This window comes from Schistosoma mansoni, chromosome 1, assembly GCF_000237925.1.
Source record: "Schistosoma mansoni strain Puerto Rico chromosome 1, complete genome".
NCBI classification, from domain to species: Eukaryota; Metazoa; Platyhelminthes; class Trematoda; order Strigeidida; family Schistosomatidae; genus Schistosoma; species Schistosoma mansoni.
This window is the reverse complement of record NC_031495.1, coordinates 36,492,749-36,516,516: the sequence shown is the minus strand read 5'-3', so window position 1 is coordinate 36,516,516 and position 23,768 is coordinate 36,492,749. Positions and strand designations below refer to the sequence as shown.

The 23,768-nt window shown below is 38.2% G+C and overlaps 1 protein-coding gene across 2 annotated transcripts in view; it reads right to left on the bottom strand.

Annotated features, from left to right (window-relative positions):
• Positions 1-9,397: 9,397 nt before the first annotated feature.
• The window catches only part of Smp_158450.1 (kelch-like protein), a gene marked incomplete at its 3' end in the record, with an annotated part of 37,144 nt that continues 22,773 nt past the window's right edge, over positions 9,398-23,768 (bottom strand). The window contains exons 5-8 of one of the 2 annotated variants that reach the window (XM_018794267.1): positions 21,401-21,599; positions 18,220-18,480; positions 11,068-12,889; positions 9,398-10,384 (exon numbers count right to left, since the gene is read on the bottom strand). In XM_018794267.1, the coding sequence (XP_018648696.1) occupies positions 9,959-10,384; positions 11,068-12,889; positions 18,220-18,480; positions 21,401-21,599 (2,708 nt within the window). The remainder of the gene's footprint in view (positions 10,385-11,067; positions 12,890-18,219; positions 18,481-21,400; positions 21,600-23,768) is intronic. The other variant, XM_018794266.1, reaches the window with a different exon arrangement.

Here is a 23,768-nt window from a genome sequence, read left to right as displayed (position 1 = left end):
TACATTCAACCTTTTGAAATTCCAACGCCTGTTGCTAGTGGGATATCTTAGCTCCGAGTTGTCACCTCCAATGTATGTATGTTCCATGAAGTTGATTCTAGGAAGATTGAAGTCCCCTAGAATCAGGATTTGAGAGAATCCAAGACGCGTAGAGCGAGTTAATCCTTCCAGCAGACGATTGTCATACTCGATGTCGGCAGTGGGCTTCCTGTAGATAACCCCAACTAGACACCTAGAGGTGATAGACAATCTTACTGAGCACCATACTGATTCATCAAGATTGAGAAACTATTGGTTGTGAAGTTGGTGCGCCTCCAGACATGATCGTATGTACAATGCTACCCCGCCCCCATTCCAATTTTCCTGTCGTTGCGAAATAAAGCCATTTTAGGTATTGCTAACTCTTGGTCCGTAAACTGAAACGATATCCAAGTTTTGGATATTCCTATCAGGTGAGCATCATTAGCGTTGCTAAGTTCACGTAGCTCATCCATTCTGTTTGGTAGACTCGCGGCGTTCGTGTATAAGTAGCTTATGCTTTCAATTTGGAACGCGTGAGCTTCTTCCTGTGTGTCTATATGAGCTGTGCGTGAGTGGACAGGTAGCCTACCTATACAATGTTTACCGAGTTCGTATTCCCTATCCTTTACACGTTTTTTTATGATCAAGATAGTCCACGAGTGGAATTTTCAGCTCCAGCTTTCGTTTGTGCTTGATCCTGCTGTCGTGGGGCCTATCCGGATGCATGTGGATGCCAGTTGGATCGGATTTCAGTAAGTGACTGGCTAGCAGGACGTCCTCTACGTCGGAGGCATTCTTAAGTGTAACACGAAGCAGCCTCGGGTGGTTTTGGTGGTTAGAGTCCTTCCCCCGAGTGAGCCGTGTGACCGTCAAAGGCTCTATTCTAGGGAGTTCAAGCCTCTTGTTCAATTCTCCCCAGAGCATCCTATCATTTTTGTCCTGCATACTGAGAGGAAGGTCGGGGTTGTCAATAAGATTCATGATTATGACAGAGTCGTCACGAACAGTAATTGATTTCCCAGGTTTTCCAGGGCGTCTAGGTTTGGTACCTTGTTGTTTGGATGTCGATCGGAAGGTCGACAGCCGAATGACAAGAGTTTTGTTCTTGACTTGTGTAGTTTTTTTAGTGTCCTTGCAAACTCTGTTTTCCAAAAAAATAATGAGGGTATTTCAGACGCAAATTTACCATTTGGTAATTTAAAAGCTCTGATCAAGTCACCTGTAACTGCAAAGAATTCCCCCCGAAAAATAATTCCGTAAGTCTCCGACAATGATGCTGACCTTATCAGTTTTACCGAACACACTCTAGCCAAAGGCTCTTAGTCACACAACCACACAGGAAAACGAGTGGATACGTCGTGCTACACATCTCTTACAATTATTTGTCAGTCTAAGTAAAATGCTTCTCAGTACTTCAACGACCTTCCAAATATATTTTCGAACCCATTCATTACTGGATCCTGATTTGACTGGGTTAGTTTACTTCAATTGTACAGCGGTTGCGTACAAAAGCGTTGTCAAACTCTAAATATCTGCGGTAACCTTACATCTCTGATTCCTTCATTTGGCAAGGGTAAGATGTTGAGTTTTTCTGGTCTTCCGTTGCACGCCATCTTTGAGATTCCAAAAGTCAGCTTAGTTGCGATTCTTTAAATCATTACAACAGCTCAACATCTATTTTAGCAATAAGCTGAGTGTTTGGATGCAGTGGTTGAGTTTAGTATGATTGAAAACTGTATGCACAACCAGAAGTTCCAAACACCTATGTGGCGAAAGATGGAGCAGTGACAGAAGGGTTTATAAATTGTTTATCAGCCGTCCCACAGCAATGTACAGTAGGTTTCAAGTCTTGGTTGACAATGACTTCTTGATTAGCTTGTGTCTAGACAAAAAGTAACTCATCGTTATTCACCGTGTATGAATATGTACCTTGGTGACCTATAAACATGTAAATGCACTTGGAGGGATTATTCAACAACTTCAAAATTCTAGACCGTTCATATAATGTCTGTAGGCCATTGTGAAGTCTTAAGCTAGCACCTTCACTCTCCGTATCTTGTTATGGTAAGATTGTGACAAAATCGATGATGAGAAGAGACCAATGTGATCATATACATGCAGAATGAATAACGTTGGTCTTTAAACTGTACACAGAGGCACTCCACCAAGCACATTCTCTCTCGTTAGATGACTCAGAATTAGTTCGTAGCTTTTAAAACAGCTTTTTGTGAAAGACTTTGTCGAAAGCCTTACTGAAGTAAATGAAGACTACATCATCCGGCACATTCTGATCTTTTATACCACAAAAGCTTTCGCTGGCTACTAAAAATTTGTGAGACATGAATAACCTGTTCAAAATCCCTGAGGCTTTTCATAACAGTCAGGCTTTCGTTTAGATAAGCTAACAACTTGTGGTGTTTGTATGAACTAATGGCTTTATTGTGCTCGATGTTTGCATGATTTCAAATTCCAAATACAGCACGTTTGTTTGTGCTCACCTAGTTTTGTCTGGCTGAAATCGCTCTATTCCGGGGACTTCTGATTCGTAAAATAACTCGAATACTTCTAATCATCACATCGGCGGCGCGATGGAGCCTGTGATGAGATAATTGGACATACATTCAGATTCTGAAGCTCAGAAAGGTTCGAAATTTAGAGCATAACTAGGAAAGATGGTAAGGGGATAAAATTATCGATCGTTTCCCCACATTAATTGGAAAGGATGTCTACCGCCTATTAAAAATTTTGGCATATCCAGAAAAGCCTATCTCACTTCCTCATACAACTCTTAAGGAACCACTATTAAATCAAATAGAGTATACTCGTTTCGAATGTCGCGAAAGAGCAAACTTTCATAAGATAATTCGTCAGAATGACCAAACGGTTAAGGAGTTCATCCTTTAGATGCAAAGACAAGCTGCCGAATGCAACTATGGTGATCAACTTCATGTGCAGCTGAATGATTAATTAATTGAAGGAATTAACATAACGGATCTGGAAAGAGAGTTGCTAAGGATGCCGAACTGCTCCTCTCAAGATGCTAGAATTGCATGTATTAACTACAAAGCAGTGAATGAACTTGATACCCAGTCGATGAAAACTTCTGATACTTCGCTCTGTCGTGGCAGTGAAATACAGTCTCAGGGTCGATCAGACTTACGTTCATTTGATAGTGATTTCTATTATCGTGGAACTATGAAAGATGACTCACCAAAGAATCACAAAGCATATCACAAGGGTGTGCGCAAGTTTGGTAAACGTTTGTCCTGTGTCAAATTTTATTCTCTTAATCCATGTGCACTTCGTAGTGTTAAATGTTTTCAATTGTAGCGGTAAATAAATCCCAAACGTCAATAGCTCTGTAAGTGTTCGACATTGGATACTGACCACATTAGTTTTAATGGACTCACTTAGCTGAAGGCGCTCGGTCATGCATCCGCAACAGATCACGTTTTGGAACAGTGTGCCCGAAGTCTCCTGAGATCACTAGCCAGTTTAGATAAGTCACTTCTCGATATATTGATAATTTATCAAATATATCTTCCAACCTCCTTGATTCTGACTTTTGATTTCGCTGGGTGGGCGCGATTCAATTATAGATGTTACTGGTAAAGTGTTGTCAAACGACAATACCTGTGGCATCTTCAAAATGTTGTCAGATTAGACCCACTCAGTCAGTATGCGAAACTACTGTTCATTTTGCTGAGAATATGATTGAACTCTGCGATTCAGATACTACTAATTCGGGTGATCCAAACGATTATTTTTTATCCTTATTGACATCTCCCATTAATTCACCCTATATTCAAAACATTGTATCTGTCCAATGGAGGTTTTCATAATTTTGTTTCTGACACTGGCAGTATCATGTTCATTTCGATTGAGAATTTGAATTCATTAAATCCTTATATCATTATTGTACCTACCAAAGTTACCGTTTCAAGTATTACCGGCCATAAAATCCCTATTCTGAGATGTCCTAATCTGTTATTCAAAAATGATAAATCTTCAAACATAAATTATGAATTTCTCATTTTTGAGCGTGGACCACCTATCTATATTAGGTCCACTAAATTTAAAGATGCTTCAATATCTGCTTTCCTTATTGACCACTGGAAATGGTCCTAATGGTTTTCCCGGTAACTTACGAATTACGGGACCGGATTGCGGAAAACTACGTATGACTTCAGAAGCTCTCATTCTCATATGAAGGCCAGAAATTTCAAAACCGTGAGGACGAAAGACAACTCTAACACTGATGCAAAGATAAAAGGCTCGGAAAGGAGAGGAGAGAAGGTTCCTCAGTGAAGAATTACTAGATTAGACGCCTATGAAACAATAATGAATACTGTTTAACAGAAATTTATTATCATGCTTACTGTAATTATTATCATCCTGAAAAAAATATATATTAGCGATTATACGGCTTTGAAGATGAATTCGCCGAAAAGAGAACCTTTCGCTGAACCAATCTTTCTTACTCAATAACGAAACTACTTAAACAACAATGTATTTGTAGAGGAACTACTTTTCCACAATCAATGAAAGACATGATAAAACAGGACAATGAATTTATGGTTCATATGCAAGATGGTCACAAAAATCGAATACATTATGAGGATGAGTCCGTCCCAATATCAGTTGCTAATTCTAATACTAGTGAACATATTCTAAATCAAAGTCTTTACCGAATACACAGTGTAATAGACATACAATGAACCTAAAAGGAAAACGTTCAATCGATTACAGAAATTTAGATTCCAATTAAAGCTGTGGCTGTTGTTGTGTCTGTATGAACTAATGATTCCTTTGTACTTAATGTATGTCTGATTTTGAATTCCAAACACAGTACGTTTGTTTGTGCTCGCTAGTTCTGTCTGACAGAAATTGCATTATTCCGGGGACTTCTACTTCTTGGTTCAGTCTGTGTGTTATTCTTTGACTGTCCGCTAGGAAAGATTACTGGAATCCATGCAGATAAATATCTGATTCCTTGTTGTTGGGAATAACTTTTTTTATTCTTGGGCATAGAACTATTATTTTTACAACTATTTTTTGCCGTTTAGCACGCTATTTTGTGCAGTAGAACACTATTACCGTACAGAAGAGGCTGTGCCGTTTGAATTGCTTTGTACAATTTGTATGATTTACCTATCTTAGAGTATTACCGTTTAAATCGGGCAAAGAGTTTTTGCATTGATACGAGTTAATACAAGTCACTCGAAAACGCTTAGGAATCTACGCAGAAAAATGTAGTTTGGCCTGATTGAAAAAGCTTTTGTTCGTCAGCTCTGCCTTCGAACCATCGCGTTTCTTCTGGACAAGATGATGTAATCGAATATCAAGGTTGACAGCAATGGAATTAGGTTTTAAACTATAGGTGGAGGTATCATGGGGTCGGAGGTGTGGCTTATTAACAATTAATAAGTGTTCTGTACGGATGCCTATCACGGCTCCTTCAGATAATTGTGTTCAGGAAAAGTAATGAAATCGGGATCAGTAGCAGATATCTGCAACGCTCTTTGTTTTGTGGAACTACTTGTCTTTGTAGAGTAAGGTCTGAAAAAAAACATTATGTCATCGGAATTTTCAGAGCACGGATGCTTGCGTAAATTTGGGTGTACGAACTAGCAAGTAGGTATACGAGCTAGTAATGTGCACGCAAATAGAGCAATGACCATGATAAATATTGCAAGTCCATAAAACAACACCGGTACAAATACCACCGGCACACTCCTAAGTAAGTCACACAAATGACTTACCTAAATTCTAATGGTGACAGATCGTGAAAATATAGTACACGAAACGGCTTCATCATCATGCGAAAGACTGTCATCGACTTCTATCGCAGGGTCAATAAACAGTTATATTGTCTTGCGTAATGTTCTATTTCTGAGCTTCACTTTGATCTATAAATCCTTATCATACACAAATCTACTATTAACCAACTGTATTCTTTTATTTCGGTTTCATATTACACATGACTGAACTATGTACAAGCTGTAATTTTTCGATTGTATTGCTTTTCAGTCAGAACTTTCTATTATATTATGGTAGAGGTTTTGATTCGTAACTAGATACGACATAGATCATATCCGCTCTCTGTTCTCACCTTGGTGGGCCATGGGTTAAAAAATCACATGAATCGATAGGGGTGAAGGTTTTGTTGTTCACTGGTCGGTATGTCAATTTTACGGTTGGAGGTCAATGGCCCTGCTAACAGTATAGACAACCGGACAAGTGGAACTGGTCGTGTGATAGTTACAGTCTGGCCAAAAATGCCTCAAAATAACCTAAATTTTATGTTTTTCCTTTCCGTCATACTAGAGGGCCTTAATTGGACGTACTTTTGTGAGTTGATATAGGACATTTTCAACTTGAGAGATTAAAAACCATTAAAAGTAGGTGACCACCTCACGACTGAGTGCCTGGGATCTTAAAATACCCAGAGGCAAGGAGAATCACTTCCGTCGTCATATTATTAAACTTTTCTCAGGGACTTCTGCAACGGAGTAAACACAAGGGAATGCCGAGGGTATCTCCTGCGGTTATTTGAACTCCCTTAGAAATTTACATCACCCACCAAAATTGACCAAAAAAGAATTGTATGAATTACTCTCCAAAGAACTTGGCAACAACGATGTTCTAGATAAAAGTAAATTATGACTATGATGATAAAATTAGCTCCTGCTCTTGACGGGAAGTGAAGCTTAAAATGAACATAGCTGATCTCACTTACTCCCATCGTTTACCTAGTTACCCATTTTAATTTCGTCGCATTTCACCAGCTTCCACAGAATTAGAACAATTATTGCAAATTCACTTCATATTCTAATGATATGTACTATATTCCTAGTGGGGAAGAATATAAAAAACATCACTTCAGTGACGTTTAAGGGCTTTATTTCGGCTGCTTTGGAGAAGTCGATATCTACGCATAGTGTCCACGTGCCGTCCAATCAGGAGAATATAGTACACATGTAAAATGGAGGAGTGGGCGAATCTGAACTCGATTCAGTGCTTCCATCATAATGGTGGACATTGCAGTTCTGCTCTGGGCCATCCAAACTTAGTGACTGGCCATTCCTTCCCCCTTAACATATTTGGGTAGCAGAAAAAAGCTTACACGAAGTATTTTGCGCACTTATGGTAAAAAATTAGAAAAGTGATAAGTTCAATCACTCGCTAGAGAAGAACAGGTCACGTTGTTCATTCAACAGGCCACTTTGGACCTAGTTAGTTTTAAGAATTTTCCATCGACCATTCAGCACCAACTGATCAGTCCTTTAGAATGGATATTTCTCGCAGCTTCACTTGTACTTTGCATAGAGATTGGTAAAGTCTCACTCAACCTACAGTACATTCCCGCTAGAATTACCGTCAGTTGAACACAATACCAGATCCAATGATGTCCCTGCGAGACGGTATTTGCAGGTGATTAACAGTTTAAGGTACAAATCATAGAGTTTGTGCGCACACAATATTTATTTATTTCTTTGAACACATAAATATTGGTACAAAAGGGGCACCAAATACATATGCGCCACACAAATCTTATTTGATTTGTGTGAGGGCTGTGATAATGCCCAGGTGCCCAAACTGAAGCAGGTGGTTTTCTCAGGGGACCACTCCCCGAGCCTTTGACCTACAATTCTAACCCATAAGGCATCAGAGCATCGTGAGAAGATGCAGTCCCATAGTAGACGATGACCAACGATTGATTCATATGCCATTTGTTCCCTCAGGATACTGGAGTCCATGTGCACCATTGGTTTGGAATCAGGGTTTTCCAACCCCCCTAGGTGGATCCTCTATATCCACCAACCCGGTTAAAGCGTCGGACATTCGCTTTTCGTCCTCTCACTTTCGTAAACAACACCTGTGGTGCGAGAGGCAGTGAGTAGGACTTCCCTGGCAGAAGCTATGTACGCGTGGCCATATGAGAGTATTTCGAGAGGGTGAGTGCAGTCTCCCCACTCTTGGACGTACCAGGGCATTTGGGGGCACACACACAATGGAGAAAACAATCAGTGCTATTTTGATAAATCTTCATAATAATAGTGCCAACTGTATAATTCCGTCTCCAGGAAAACTAAAAATTCTTTACTTGTGTACGCGTTATTACGTGTGTGGTGGATCCTAACAAAAGAGCCTAGTTAAGATATAACAGTACACAAAGGTACCAATAATATACCAAAAGAATTAACACTACAAACCTAAGCGTATATCTACCAGTAACGCAAAAGGTAAAAAATTACAGTTAAACTATAAAAAAGGTATATTGAGCCACCAAATGGTAACAGTGTTATGAAATGAAGGTTACTCGTAAGATGCTCTCTGAGATAACAACCACAGATGAGTTCACTTGATTCACAAAGGTTCCTCTGCACGTGATGGCACTAACTTCAAGATGAAGAAGATTTAATCCGATAGCATTACTTAGTAATGATCCGGGCCAAAGCTCCAACGTAGTGTCGGAGGGCCTAAATGGATGTTATAATACAATTATAATCTTCAATGAAACGTCGTGGCCACTAAAGCAGAAGAATAGACGGCGGAGACAACGTTTATATTTCAAGAATCGCGGTAGTGAATGAATATTAGACGCAACCAAACAAATGTATATTTTTCTTTACCATTGATACGGAGAAACAATATATATTGAATATAAATATGGTTACATATAAAGTGTGACAAATAGGAAAAAAATTTTTCGTCGTTACGAAAAATCACTGAATATAAATGTCACAATACGTGTTTCCTAAACCTACTTTATCCTCCTTCTAACCTTTGTACAAACGACAAATTGTTAGTTGATATATTATAAACTATAATATCACATTGATTTTACCTTCAGTTAACTTCGCTGCTTATGGATATCTTTGTATAATATTTTAAATCCTGTAGAGATCTGAACACATCAAATTCATTTCCATTATTGCAATTGACAGTCTCGTTATTAGTCGGAGATCAGAGTGCAAAATGTTACATGGCGTTGTCTTCATCAACTCTCAATATTTTGGAACTGTTTCATTTTTCAGATGACTACTAGGAAGTGCATTCTTAAGTTCCTTAAATATTCCATTGATATTGTAACTTTCTTTTTTTAGAGTTAGTCCACATCAAATAACCCTTTTGAAACCATCAAGCTAAGAATTCGCTTTGGATATCTACCTAGTTGTCTTGAAAAGTTAATAGGTATGTCGCGTCTCTTCTCAAAGCTTGAATTCATGGTAAGATATGATGCTATAGCTACATAAATCTCTTCAGTTTGCTGCAATCGTCTCATATGTACGTAATACTCATATTTAGTGGTTAACCAGCTGGCTTAGTAACCAGTAACAAGAGTAATATTGAAGCACAGACATTTATTTTGCAGTTTTATCATAATGACAACTTCAAACTGTCATTAGTACACCGTGTAATGGGAGACTGATGGTTATGTTCTACGAGGTGACGTCAATGATTTAAAGTGTTGATTTTTCGTAAAAATCATTAGTTTCTTTGTGTAGCTATTTTAGTAGGACTAACGCTCAGTTAGTGTTATATCTTGAATATAAACGAGATCGCGTGACCACAGGTACGTACAAACAAATCAGTACACAACAATTCTCAAGACTGAGACTAAACGATAGAAACAGAAGGAAGCTCTAAAGAAAATCAAGTATCACCTTGTTATGACTAAAAATATACAAATGTGAAGGGGTAAAATTTAGAAAAAACCGTACTAAAGATGCATCGAAATCAACCAAAAAGAAAACTGGAAGAAAACAGATAAATGATCATGTATAAGTGACGGCTGAAAACGTTTGCAGAATTATTCGGTCACACTAACACAATAAGCAAATAAAGAATGATAGATACAATAAACACTATGTACGACAAAAGTAAATTAACAAAATTGAATATAATTCACAAAAAATATGATATGAGATCATTATTCATCGTCAACCTGACCGACTGCAGGATTCCTCAGGACAACATCTAAGTCGTCTCCTTCTTCTCCTTCACCATCTGATCTTGTATCCGGTTGTGATTCTGGACTGTCATCCATGTTACCTGGATTGCAAACCACTGTACATAATGTTATATCAGGCTCACAATTAGATGGATTATCTATCAAACTATGTGGTTGGTTTAAAAGTGCATCATCAGAATTTGACGAACAACATCCAGGAGCACCTGTTGAGTGTACGGACTCAATGACTGATGTAGTGCACGTAACATCTGGTTTCACAGAAACACCAGTCTGATTAGGATCCTCTGATTGGTTTCTGATTGACAAGTCATCTGAGTCAGAATACGCGTGAGATGATTCGGCGACACCAAAAGCAAAAGAGGTTTCCCCTATGGTGATTACTCTCTTGAAAGCAAACAATAAAAGCAAAAAAGCATGTTTAATGAAAGTACAACGAAATCATTCAGCCTAAAATCTAATTTTCATGCAATTTTGCACATAAATAGTAGGTACTTTTGAATGCTTGCGATTTACACTGATGCTTATTAGTGGCGCATAGAACTTATTTGTTAAACATACAGAACAATCATCTTCAACTTGACAAACAATGACTAAACCATTAATGTACTTAGCTACAAAATGTTGTGACTACCTGGAGAGCAAATCTGCAGTTGAGCATAGGGTACTAGACGAATATTTGCCTTGATAGTCTCGTTGTACTAATGTGGTAACTTGAACCCATCACATATGCGTCATGTTCTGTGTTATTTATGGCTAACCGACACGAAAGGTAAATCACATCAATACTATACTATATAATCTAACAATAAAACGCATTTATAGTAGTAACAATTTGAATGAGATAATTTAGTGCTAAACGAGTGATAATATTTCATTTCTCATAATTTATCATAAATAGAAAATAATAAAGGTCTTACCTGGTCATTAACTTCACATAATGAAGATGAGACCTTCTGATCATTCGCCGAAGTAATTATTCTGTCTTCTTGAGCACCATGAGTCTGACAGGATTCAGTATTATATCTAAAGGGCCATATTGGATCAGTTTTAAACGGATGGGGCATTACAGGCCTATAACGCTGACATAGTTGGTCAAATGTTTGCTTGTTACGGCAGATTGATGGATCATTTCCTTGTTGAATGGATGATGTGTTTCGTATGGAAGGAGGTAGTGCATTCAAAGTTGTTGTACATGAGTTTCCCACAACTGTTGAAGAACACGGCTTAACTTTAGCAATTGGTATGGGGGTTGAAGAATTACATAAATGACTGGATGCTAAAGTGATATCACATGGTTGTTCACAGGGTAAGTCAGAAGAGTCATTTGAAGATAAAACACATGAATTTGACTGAAGTTCCCTTGGCTTACTTATCAAAGTGTTCATAAAAGTGCGCAGTTTGTAACTGGAACGATCAGTACATTTGACCGAATCACCATGCTCTCGACGAACATCACCAAACGTATTAGAATGATCTTGTTCATCAGGTGAATCACCTACCAAACTGACATAGTTTCTACTGGGAAGATTTTCTAAACTAACATTTCCGGAAATATTATCAACTTGTGCCCCAATAACTACGTTACTATTGGATAAGTCCTCATTAAAAGTGATGGCCTGTGAAAAAGTACCAGCAGTAGGGTTTTCTATAACAGAAAATGTCGATATATTGGATACTGACCAGAAAACGTTATCTGAATCGAGACGGTTAATTGCATCAACGGATCTAAATAATTCATGCTTACATGATGCAGAAGAGCCATATTCGGGGGCAGAATGATGTATATCAGATACCAAAGTAGGACTACTGCAACTGCTTCTCTGAGATGCTGGTAAGTGAGACCCAGTAACAGTTGGTGCATCAAAATGAGAAGCATTAAGATTAGAGGCTAACTCATTTATGTCAACGTTTCCACAGTTTTCTAGTGGTTGGTCAGTTTGCTGCATCATACTGAATGCAGAGTTGACAGTAGATTCATTATTTTGGATGATATAAGATTCCTCAGACGAAGAAGGTATATTATCCAAAGTATGACTAAGTGTGTCACTATGATTGAATAATGGATTCTCCACCTGTTGAGTTAATTGAGATATAGGTGTAGTGTTACAGCGTAAAATATTGTGTGGGTTGCACAACAAGGATGGAACAAGTGATCTGTGATTTCTAGGGTTGTGCATTCCTTGTGCAACATATGGTAAACGCATACTTTCGTGATTCCAAATATTTATATTACCAGGATATAAACTTGATGCAGTCAACGAAAGTAAATGCCTTGGTGGTCTAGAGTTTCTTAATTCTCTTCCATTAACAGGAGCAGTATTTGACAAACTATTCTGTCGTGAAGGGTGACTACGAACTTGACGATTAGATCTGCGATTAGTAGAAGACAGGTGAGAATTTCCAGGAGATTGAGAATTAACATTACATATATTCATACTTGCAGAAGGACAACCAAATTGTGAACCAGCACGAAAGGGTTCACTAACTGACGAAGACAGAACATTTCGAGTGGATGATGGACTACCCTGAAATGATGATGGATTAGAGTGACCAACAGAAATCTGTGTGTTTATTCGTACATTATTAGCTCGATTAGTGTTAAAATCGTTTAGATGCCAAGTGGATGACTGACTGATTGCTGAGTGAAAATTAACAGAAGCAGATGAAACAGCTGATGGAGATGAATGAATATTACTGGAGTTAATTACATTTCTTGATGTTATTACTGGGGTAAGAGTATCTTGACTGACAGAACATGTTGGGAATCGGACAACACACATACCAGTATCACATCGCTCATGATTCATTCTGCTTTCTTCGTGCAGCCACCAAGTATTTTCGATTGGATCGTACGACTCTACAGTATCCAGTAGACTATTACCATTATATCTATAAGACCAAAGGGGATAAGGATAATAAAAAGCATTTTATTGAAAATATGATATGCTTTTCTTCAAAGAATCCAAAGTCATTATTTTAAAAAAATGAATAAGACGGAAAACATCCACTGAGATGTAAAATAAGAAAAACGAGTTCAGAGAATAGTCCTCTCGTCAGCTATTTTTTTCTCAAAGCTGTATAATCGTAAATAAACATTCTTCTAAAGTGATGATTAACAATACGTTTGTCAACAATAATAACAGTAGTAATTTACTGAACATAATAACAGAGGTAAAATAAATGAAAGTACGATGTTATTTTTTACCAAAAAATTGAAAATATATTGGTCAACATTTTGAATACTAATCAAAATAGATATAGATTAATAATTTCGTAAATAGGTCGTTGTAAAATGATAAGAACAAAACGTTGGGATTGAAATAACATGTAATCGGAACAAAGTCAGAGAAGTCAACAGAGGAGAGGAGGGCAATAGGTTTGGAAAACAAGAGGTTAAGATCTTGATATAATAAGAGGTAGAATAACTTTCTTTTATATACAGCTTTGGCTTCTCTCTATATGTATGACGAAGGTCTTAACAACAACAACGTCTTTAAACGTTGAGTTTATTTTGACCGAAAAACTGACCGTTCTCAAGACGTTTGATTATGAAGCTTCTGATGAATTATTTATTGCCTCTTTTCAGATAAGCCTGATTATCTCTTTGAACCCTCTTGTATAGAGCCTATATTATTTTATGTCATCTAAATCATATTCTACAGACTCTAATTAACTGTTACCCAGTAATTAGGTTTACAATTGAAGTGGAAAACAAATGGAACATCTAATTTCTCGTTATTTAAATGATACACAAACCTGACGGGACTCTGCAACTTGCATCACTATTGAGATTAGAAGTCTCTAGTTGACCTATGCTCACTAGTAACCTGATTGCTTAAAAAATACCGTGTAGTAGGATAAGAGGATCCATTCAGAAATATTTTCAACATAATACGCTTTTTTCTGCTAATATCCCTTCATTTGAGCAATTTTTACAATGAAATTTATAAAATTGAGTACGGATTTAAGCAAACTAACAATTCTTTTCCTTGCAAAACCTGACTAGTTCATTATTTTTAAGAGTCATGTCAAAATTATAGAAAAAAGTATCATAGTATCGTTTACTAATCATTTGGTGAACATACATAGCAAGTTTGAGATGAAAATTAAGAATCAACATTTAATAAATCAATAACAAACGGCTTTCAGTTAAGATCACATTTCATAAAAAATCTCAGGATTATATTGACAATATACTGAAAATTCCCATTTGACATTAGGTAAATAAAGAAAGAACGAATCGAGCGAAAAAAATTTCTTTTCAATTGGTTTTTCATCATGGCTCTCAGTCAATCACAACGTAGAACTTCGAACGTACGTACATCAGTTCGAGTTGCCATACCACATTAACACAGAGACAGAATTGTCGATTCAAATCAAATAGTGATAGAAGTAGTAAGAGTATAAGCACAAATGTGAAAGATTAGGGTTTGAAGATGCTATTGAAGGAGTACAATACAAGGAAATAAATTTGAAAGAGAAAAAAGATACGGACATGAAGAATTCAGAAGATTAGAATTTGGCAGAACACAAAGAGTGGATGCACCTTCGCCATAGCACACGATTTTGATCCATGTCATTCAAGGTCTCTAACCATTGATTGCTATCATCTCGCCAATCCCAACCAGGTAGTCTACACCTACCGACATGACTCAGTCCACTTGTCAGTGACTTCATGGATTTGTGCCACGTTTTGGTCTGGCCGCCCCTAGCTTTCTTCCAACCTACTCCTACACCATAAAACATTGCACGTCGGGACAGTCGGTGGTTGGGCATACGTAACACGTGTCCCAGCCACCTCAACTGATAAAGTTTCACTACTTCATCAATCGATCTGCCATCCTTACCTAGTACCCGTTTCCTAACAACTGCATTACTTACTCAGTGATCCCAGGATATATGAGCAACGCTTCGAAGACACCTATGATCAAATACTAGTAACCTACGAATGTCCTCTACTCTTACCGGTCATGTTTCACAGTCATAAAGTAGGACGGAACGAACTGCTGCACAGTAAGCCCGTCTTTTGGTTGCTAGACGGATATCTCGCCTACGCCATAAATGACACAAGTTGGCGAAAGCTAGACGAGCCTTTCGTATCAATGCTGAGATTTCGTCACACACCAGACCATAAGGACTGATGAGACTCCCAAGATAAGTGAAGCGGTCAAAACGTTCAACTACTTCACTCCCTACCATTAGTTCAAGTGCCGATGCAACCCAATCCTGAAGTAAAACTTTGCATCAGAACGCCCAGCTTTATGGAGAAGGTCGGAAAGTTTCCTGTAAAACTCACCCTTTATATCATCTGAGCTGCAGTCAGTGGGAGAGTAGTCAGAGATAACGAAGAGTGTCCCTATCTTTCCGAGTCCTTACTGTTCCGTTTAGTCGGACAGTGCACAAACGACTGTCTACTGGGATCCAGTCTGAGAGAGCTAGTTCTGCCCTAGGACTCAATGCTATACCTACGCCAGCGAGGCCAAGGGAAGCAGAATCAGGGATTCCTGATACACGAAGCGTGAATCGAGTTTGTTCTTTATTATGACATGATGAGGTTAAATGAATGACGCTACTCGGATCTTGTATGCGCGTTTCGGAGACGCAGCACACATTGATGATGAGAGATCCTAAAGTCCTAGCTAAGAAGGCCTGTTGGCTTATTTAGCACAATGTTCAGACGTTAAAAGTTCCTACATGTAGTTTAGAGCGTGGTTTCAGGAGACCGGGAATTACGTTCCGTGTACTCGAGTCGTCTGTCCTAGTGGTGAGAGGTGATAAAGGGATGTGAAAAGGGTTAGTCGTGGAGATAAGACAGTTATTAGAAGGTGTAGGAAGAATTTAAATGTGACCAACTTGGTCTCGTGTGTTGTTACGGGTATGAGGGCTAATATCACTTCCCGGCTGCCCACACCGTAAGAGGGTATTTTCTTGAGGCACCTGAAAAGGAAGTTGGGTTAATGTTGGTCTTAACGACCTGGGAGCGTAATCGCAGAGCCCAAGGGACAACTGCTTGAGGCCGATCACGCACGGCCTTTTTGTGGGAGGTTTTTGACGTGTTAGCTCCGTTCTTCAAAGGGCCTTACCGCTGGAGATGGATATCTGTGAGGTAAGATGAGGCGTGACATTTTTAGAGTCGAGCTTTTCTAACCCCTTCCTTCCTTGTGAGAAGGCAGTATCGCTGCAGATGCTGTTTGTCCGAGGTAAACACTTCACTGCTGTCACACCCCTCTACAGTCAGCAGTACGACTTCGCCCTCAGACCTTGAGTTGATGCTTTTAGTCTTACCATTCTCCAATCGACCTGCCTGGGTTGGTAGAACCTACAGGAGCATATGTTCCAGCCAATATAGCTCAGTTGGGTCATCACGATAGGCAAGCCCGACCACCACCTCAAAGTAGCAGCTACGGTCGAGACCATGGCTCTATACTAATATATATATGATTTACAATAGTGAAGTAATACTCATCGAGTAGATATGTTACGTAATAACTATATGATGAAATACCGATTATAAACTAACATTGAGTAATTGGGAGAAAGAGGATTATAATAAAGTACTTATTCGAAAACCAAGCAGTTGCTACGTTGCAATATTTTGAAGAATGGTCAGTAATATAGTAGTTATGTAAGAATCAAGGGACGAATGTTGAGAATAAGTAAAATACAAAAAGTGGAGAAAATACGAAAATAGTTTATCAAAGTTCTGCTACAAACTCACCCCTATATCGATGACCAAGGTAGGGAGAGTGGTTGTACAAACTTATTTTAGATGCAAAGGTTTGGTTTGTGAACATGGACTCCAATGGTTTCAGCAATGTACAGAATACGAATTCGTAAACCATGCGGCAAATTTGATGGAATATAGTGGATAACCTTAAAAGCTTTATTCAATTCAACTTGATGACCTGTGTCCACCAAGTGAGTGAGAATAGAAATGTTAATCACTTTTACTTGTCCTTTGCTCAACCAAGAAGAATGGTGCTCTGTTATGCGATGACAGAGTTGCCGAATTGTACGCCCTATATAACTGGCTCTGTAGGAGCAGTTGAATCGGCAAATAAACATGGATGTAGCGAATCCAGGCAATCTGTCTTTATTGACCGTTCTTATTATGGAATGGTTGTAAAAGACGGGACTCAATCTGATTGCATTAAATGTTTCCTGCACCACCTTTTTTAACATTTAAGTCACAATTGTGAGTGCCGTTTTCTACAACCACCCCCTAATAAGAACGGTTAATAGAGACAGATTTCCTGAATTCGCCCACATCTATGTATATTTACCAATTCAACTGCAAGTATACTAAATTATATTTAGATCAAATTTATTTTTATTATAACCCAATGAGGTAAATCAGATGTAAAAATATCTGTTGAGAATTATTATGTAACCCGTTAAAGTTGTACGTGTAGTCAATGCATCAGTGTGGGTATGTAACGAAGTATGGGGGAAAATTGACTCATCTACGGGTTCAATGATCAAACACCGACGAAAATACTATTGAATTCATTCTTATACTCATAAATGCAGACAATTTGTGGTCAGCATAATTTAGTGATGAATTCCCTAACACAGTTTGCCTTTACACATAGTCTGGTTGAGTTGGCCAAGCATCTAGTCGCTGTATCCAAATCTTACCTAGTTCAAAAAAGTGACTATATTATTACCTTACTTAAACCCAGTAAAAGTTAACAACATATGGGCTGATATTATAAATTATGAGATACTCTCATACCATGTGAAAAAAACGATGAATTGTGTCATATTAAGCGCTAAACTTGTTCTTATCGCCGTGCTACCTCGAAGTTCCATTCAAGTAATCATGACAACCAGAAAAACACAACTGCGAAAAAATCCAAATTAAATTAGTGCCTCATGGTTAATGATCTGTATTTCATTAACAGATGAGTATTGGTCGAAAAATGAATAAGACGATGGGATTATATCAATAAAGTTAGGAGTTACGAAATGAAATCGAAATATCATATCACTACGGCCTAATGAGTCATTCATTGATATATCGGCTGTTCTGGGAGGACTACATAAGCAATCGATCACTACAGTAAGATTAAAGTGAAGTAGAACTGAATTCATAATCACACAGCTAGAAAAGTAACTTAATTATTATATCCATAATATCAGTAAATTTATCAAGTATGAAAAGCCTACTAGAATATACCAAAACAGTACTGAAAAATGTATGAAAAATGGTTGCTCACCCAGCAGCAACATATATCTTGCCAGCCAATGGGCAAGCACCAACATAACAACGAGGGACATTCATACTTGTAACCAAAGTCCATTGAGCCAACCATGTATTATAAGCTTCTACAGTATCCAAATGTGAAGGACCACGACCTTCAGCGCCACCATAACCACCGCATACATAAATAGTATCCCCTAACAAGGCACAACCAGCTCCCGACCGACGCATATACATCGGTTTGCACACGGACCATGTACCACAATGAAGATCAAAGCTAATTAAAATGAAAAATACCGATAATAAATCCATGATGAGAAAACGGTAGACATACGAACATTTTTAAAGGGTGAGTTTAATACAAGCCTTTCATGAAAATGCAGCATTAGTGAACTTATGAAAAAGTGGATTTTAATAAACAAGGGAGACAGAAAAATATTTATATGGAAGATCATTAACGAATTGTGAACAATGATATAAACATTTGTGCAGTATTAATGTTAAGTAGTGGCATAGAATGCAAGCAATATTCGATCAGTTTGGTAATAATATTAATAATCATGACATGACAGATAGAAAAGCAATCTCTTTGGTTGTTTGGTGACTTTTATCTTTATTCCTGACTAACGATATTCCAAATATGGAGTGTAGCGTTATTGATTATAAAACTCCACCTTTAAACACTGGGTCATTGGTTTTAAGCGTTCATAACTTTCATTTTATTCTTTATAAATAGTACACAATGAAGTCAGTTCCTTAACCAGAAAGTCACCACCATCTTTAAAAAGAGCCGGAGGTAAGTCATCTGGGCCTGGCAATTTGTAGCGCTTTAAGAATTGGAGTTCCTTGCGGACTTCCACCTCGTTTGGTGGATCAGTCGTCACCGGCCATGGAGAGCAGAAAAGTCTGACCGATGTTACCGGAGCAGCAGGGCAGTTGAACTGCCCTTTGAAAAACTCTGCCCATCGTCCAAGACGTCGATGGATGTTAGTGATTAGCATCCCGTCATCCTCATAGACTGTTTCGCTCACACCAGACATCTTGCTGCCAGTGGCTCGGATGAGTTGAAAGAGTTTCCGGCCGTTACCAGATGCAGCTGCTGCTTCCATCTCATTAGCACGCTCCGACCACCAGGCTTCTCGGTCCTTACGCAAGCTTTGCCCGATTTCATTACGTAACAGTCTTCGTTTCTGGTCAAACTCACGGTCACCCGGAGTAGACCGACGGGCTTCCATCAGTTGTAAGGAGCCAGAAGAAACCCAGTGCTTGTAAGCGGGACGTTTCGCGAAGCCGCAAGCGGCTTTACTCGCCATTTTCATGGCGTCATACACTTGCAACCAATGCTCATCCGTACTTTTCGGTGAGATGTTAGCTAGCCTTGAACCTAGCTCGGTTTGATACTTAGTTGTAACAGAAGTTGCAACCAACTTACTGATGATGAATTAGTTGGCCACTAAAAAGTATAGTAAGATTAGCGCAAACAAGGGCATGATCAGAGTCCAGATAGATACTCCAAAAGGAGCGGCAGTCTTGTATACAACCACGCCAGCGGTAGCTAATCGCGATGTGATCAATCTGAGTTCAGGCTTGAGATGCAGAGGGAGGACGCCAGGTAGCACATTGGTGATTCATCCTTGATCGCATCCGGGCTGCTATCTGTCGTGGCATGAAATGAGATGATGAAAAGACATCGTTTCTCACACCGATTTTTTCTTACATTGATGGAGCTTTTTAATCTAACAGCACATAACCGACTGTTAATGAGGATCCAGTCGACTGGTGCAATACCAACGCCAGCAAAACCAGACCAAGATGCCACAGAGTCCCTAGATAAACGCACGTAAAACAAGCCTTTTAAAGCGATATATGGAGAGCGAATTTGTAGTACTTCACCAGAGTCTTGAATACGGGTCTCGGATAGACAACAAACGTCTATATTAGGACTTTCTAAAGACATAGCCAACCCTATCTGTTGTCCGATCTGCATTAGTGTGCGCACGTTGAAGGAAGCTAGTTTGAATGGTATACATAGCTTCACAGAAAGACTGTTTCAGTATTCGTATTTTGTGGTAGCATACAACTTTCGACCTGTCAGTGACTCGAGATCGTTAAGATAGGACAGAGTTTCCGCCATAGGCGACCTGCTGTATAGTTTGGAAAATAATACATAAAAGTGAGAATACAAGAGATTATATAAGTAATGTAGCGCATAAAAAAATAAAAATGAATGCTATCAAAAGAATGCGTAGCCTACTACTTAGCTAAGAACAAAAAGACAGCAACTAACAACAGTGGAACAAGAAGAGAAAGTCAAGGCACAAACTGGATACACAGAAGTAAAACGAGCATGGTGGTCTAGTTTCAATTGACTCACGAATTCAACTATAAAATTACTAAAATCTCCACAAAACCCCTTCTGACAATGTAATAAAAAATAGGATACTGATGATAAATCCAGCAGTTTCTGTTATAACAGTCCTTTCACTTTTTACACGTATGTGGGACGCTAATTTACCTTAGACGAATATCTACACTAGATTCCCACCCAGTGTCTATTCTAGAGGACTTCAACACAACTCAGATCAAGAACACGAGATCAGCCTGACTATAACGTCAATATGTTTCCACACCAAAATCCGACACAAGGAACAGTCAACCAATAACAGTCCATCAATAAAGATAGGGAAATATATATAACACATAACACCTGTCATCCTATCTAATATCTGACTCATCAAGACAACCAATCATTGTCATTCTCGCCCACACATCAGACAATTTATTTCACTGTAGTACAAAAGAGTGTGCTTTTATATGAAATTCAATCAGTTTGAAAAGAAGTTATTTGTACGATTATGGTTGGATTATAAAACCGTAATGCGATGACGATTGAATGAAGTAACATTCTGGTTTCAGACATTTGAAAGAACAAGATGAAGAAACAGGTCTATTTTATTTTTTCAAATATAAACTTAATTCGCTTTCTATAATCTTGAGTAATCTTTTTTTAGATGTCAGGCAACTATGATTAAAAACTCAGAAACAATAGATAAGCCTTATAGTTGAAATTATGAGTTAATTGAAGCTAGACCACCATCGAAAACCTGGAAGCACTGGACGGCCGTTTTGTCCTACTGTGAGACTCCTCGGCAGATAAGCCTTATTAAAATTATTATTTTGAAAATATATCAACTTACGCTTCCATGCTGTTCAATAAGTGAAATCCATCATAACCTCCTAAACAGTAAAGTGTATCATCTACAACAACAAGACCTGCGCCTTCTCTTGCTGTAGTCATTTCTTCCAAAATTCTCCATTCGTCAATCTTCGGATGATAAACTTCAAAGGACCGAAGACGCGACTGACCATCGAAACCACCACACACATAGATTAGACCTAAATTAAACAAGAATTCATAAGTGAAAAATGATCCCTCTTATGAAAATCAAATTAATCGACAGACAAATAGGTAAAAGTGTAAAAACAGAATATCATAAAAGGGAGTAGGGACTGATAATTGTAGTATGATTTGAAGACCAATTGATGGGATTTGTTATCATTTTTATTGTTCTCTAAGGACGAAACTGTCCTGCACAAAATTGGTGGTGTTTACAAAAAACATTTGCCTTTTAATAACTTCATCATAAAATTCATGAGGTAGAATACCAGAAGCATAAACACAGATAAAATATAGTAAGTTCTTATCAAGTGCACTACGAATTATTTAATGAGAATTTAGATATTTAAAATAACAAAAACAAGTGATAAATGAGAGAATTTACAGGGAATTAGTACATATTTAAACTGGGATTTGCATATTTTTTACGTTCCTACTATGTAGGACATAAGAATAGACGCCGACTAAGGGCTAGCATTGGGTTGACTTTTTCTTCTGGAATTCTACTTGTACAAGGAGTAGCATTTAAATTAGAAGAGAGAGTATTATCCGAAAGAATCTCAGAACATATGCCAAAGAATTTAATGGTGATTAGCTCCCAACTACGTAGCAGTGGTTTCAGAAAACATATATTGAACACAGTTATTCAGTAGAAATTGGCATTAATTTTCGAGTAATGAATCGACAGAATAACAACAAACTACTACGTCATACAGAAGTAGTGATTATTCGTGTACACTGGCACTGCCATGATGACAGACTCAGTGCTGTACTTCTTTTCCTTCTTTCATCTATCGGTTTGTTTGTTTGAAATAATCTTTATTTAATCGCGATACCACTTTCATTATTCACTTTAGTCAAACTTTTATTTCTAATTTGTGGTTATTACAACTACCCATGCCACTTTAAGATTGGTCAATAAACTGTTTAACTCCTTATTAATTGTAACATCCAATTCCTTCCGCTTTCTTATATCGTCCTCAACTATTATCATCACTATTGTGATTGTTTCACTAATGTTTCTTTGGTCATCACTATAACTCAATATTTTTTATCCACCGCAACCATATCAATTTACACATGCATTTTGCACGCGATTACGTCACAATCGCTTAATCCTTTCATCTGTTTATTCAACTTGTATGAATATGGTAAGCACTTCCAATAATTTTCCACTAATGAACTAAACAAATTTATTTATGTTACATAACAAAATTACACTTGTAAAACATCATCTTTTATACAATTCAGTGAGTATAAAGGAGATTTATTTATTTACTTACTTAGGCCCGTTACACCTCGCGCAGGAGCATAGGCCGCCGACCAGGATTCAACATCCAACTATGTCCTGGGCAATACTTTCCTCTTCTTTATAATTGCCATTCGTTCTTTTTATGTCTGCCTCAAATTACCGACGCGATTTGTTCCCTGGTTTTCTTCTTTTCCGTTTCTTTTCAGGATCTCACGTCAAGGCTTACATCGTGATGCAGTTTAATGATTTCTGCATTATATGTCCTATCCACTTCCAACGTCCTTTCCTAATTTCCTCTTCAGCTGGAAGCTGGTTTATTCTCTGCCATAGTAGGTTATTATTGATAATGTCTGACCGACAGATCTGAAGTATCTTGCATAAACAATTGTTTATAAATACTTGTACTGTTTTGATGGTGGTTGTGGTAGTTCTCAAAGCTTCAGCTTCGTACAGTAGAACTGTCATGACGTTCATATTGAAGATCCTGACTTTGATATTGACTGACAGCTGTTTTGAGTTCCATATGTTCTTTAATTGTAGGAATGTGGCTCTTTCTTTGTCAACCCTCACCTTTACTTCTGAATCCGATCCTCCTTGTTCATCGGTGATGCTTCCCAGATACGTGAGAGACTCCACATCTTCCACAGCTTCGCCATCAAGTGCGATTGGGTTGTTACTCGCTGTACTGTATTTGAGGATCTTGCTTTTATCCTTGTATATATTGAGACCTACTGATGTAGAGGCTGCTGCTAAACTGGTTGTCTTCATCTGCATTTGTTTGTGTGTATGGAATAGAAGGGCCAGGTCATCTGCGAAGTTCAAATTTTCTAATTGATTCCGAGCTGTCCTTTGTATTCTGTGCTTTTCGTCAAATGTCGAGGTCTTCGTAATCCAGTCGACCACCAGAAGGAAGAGA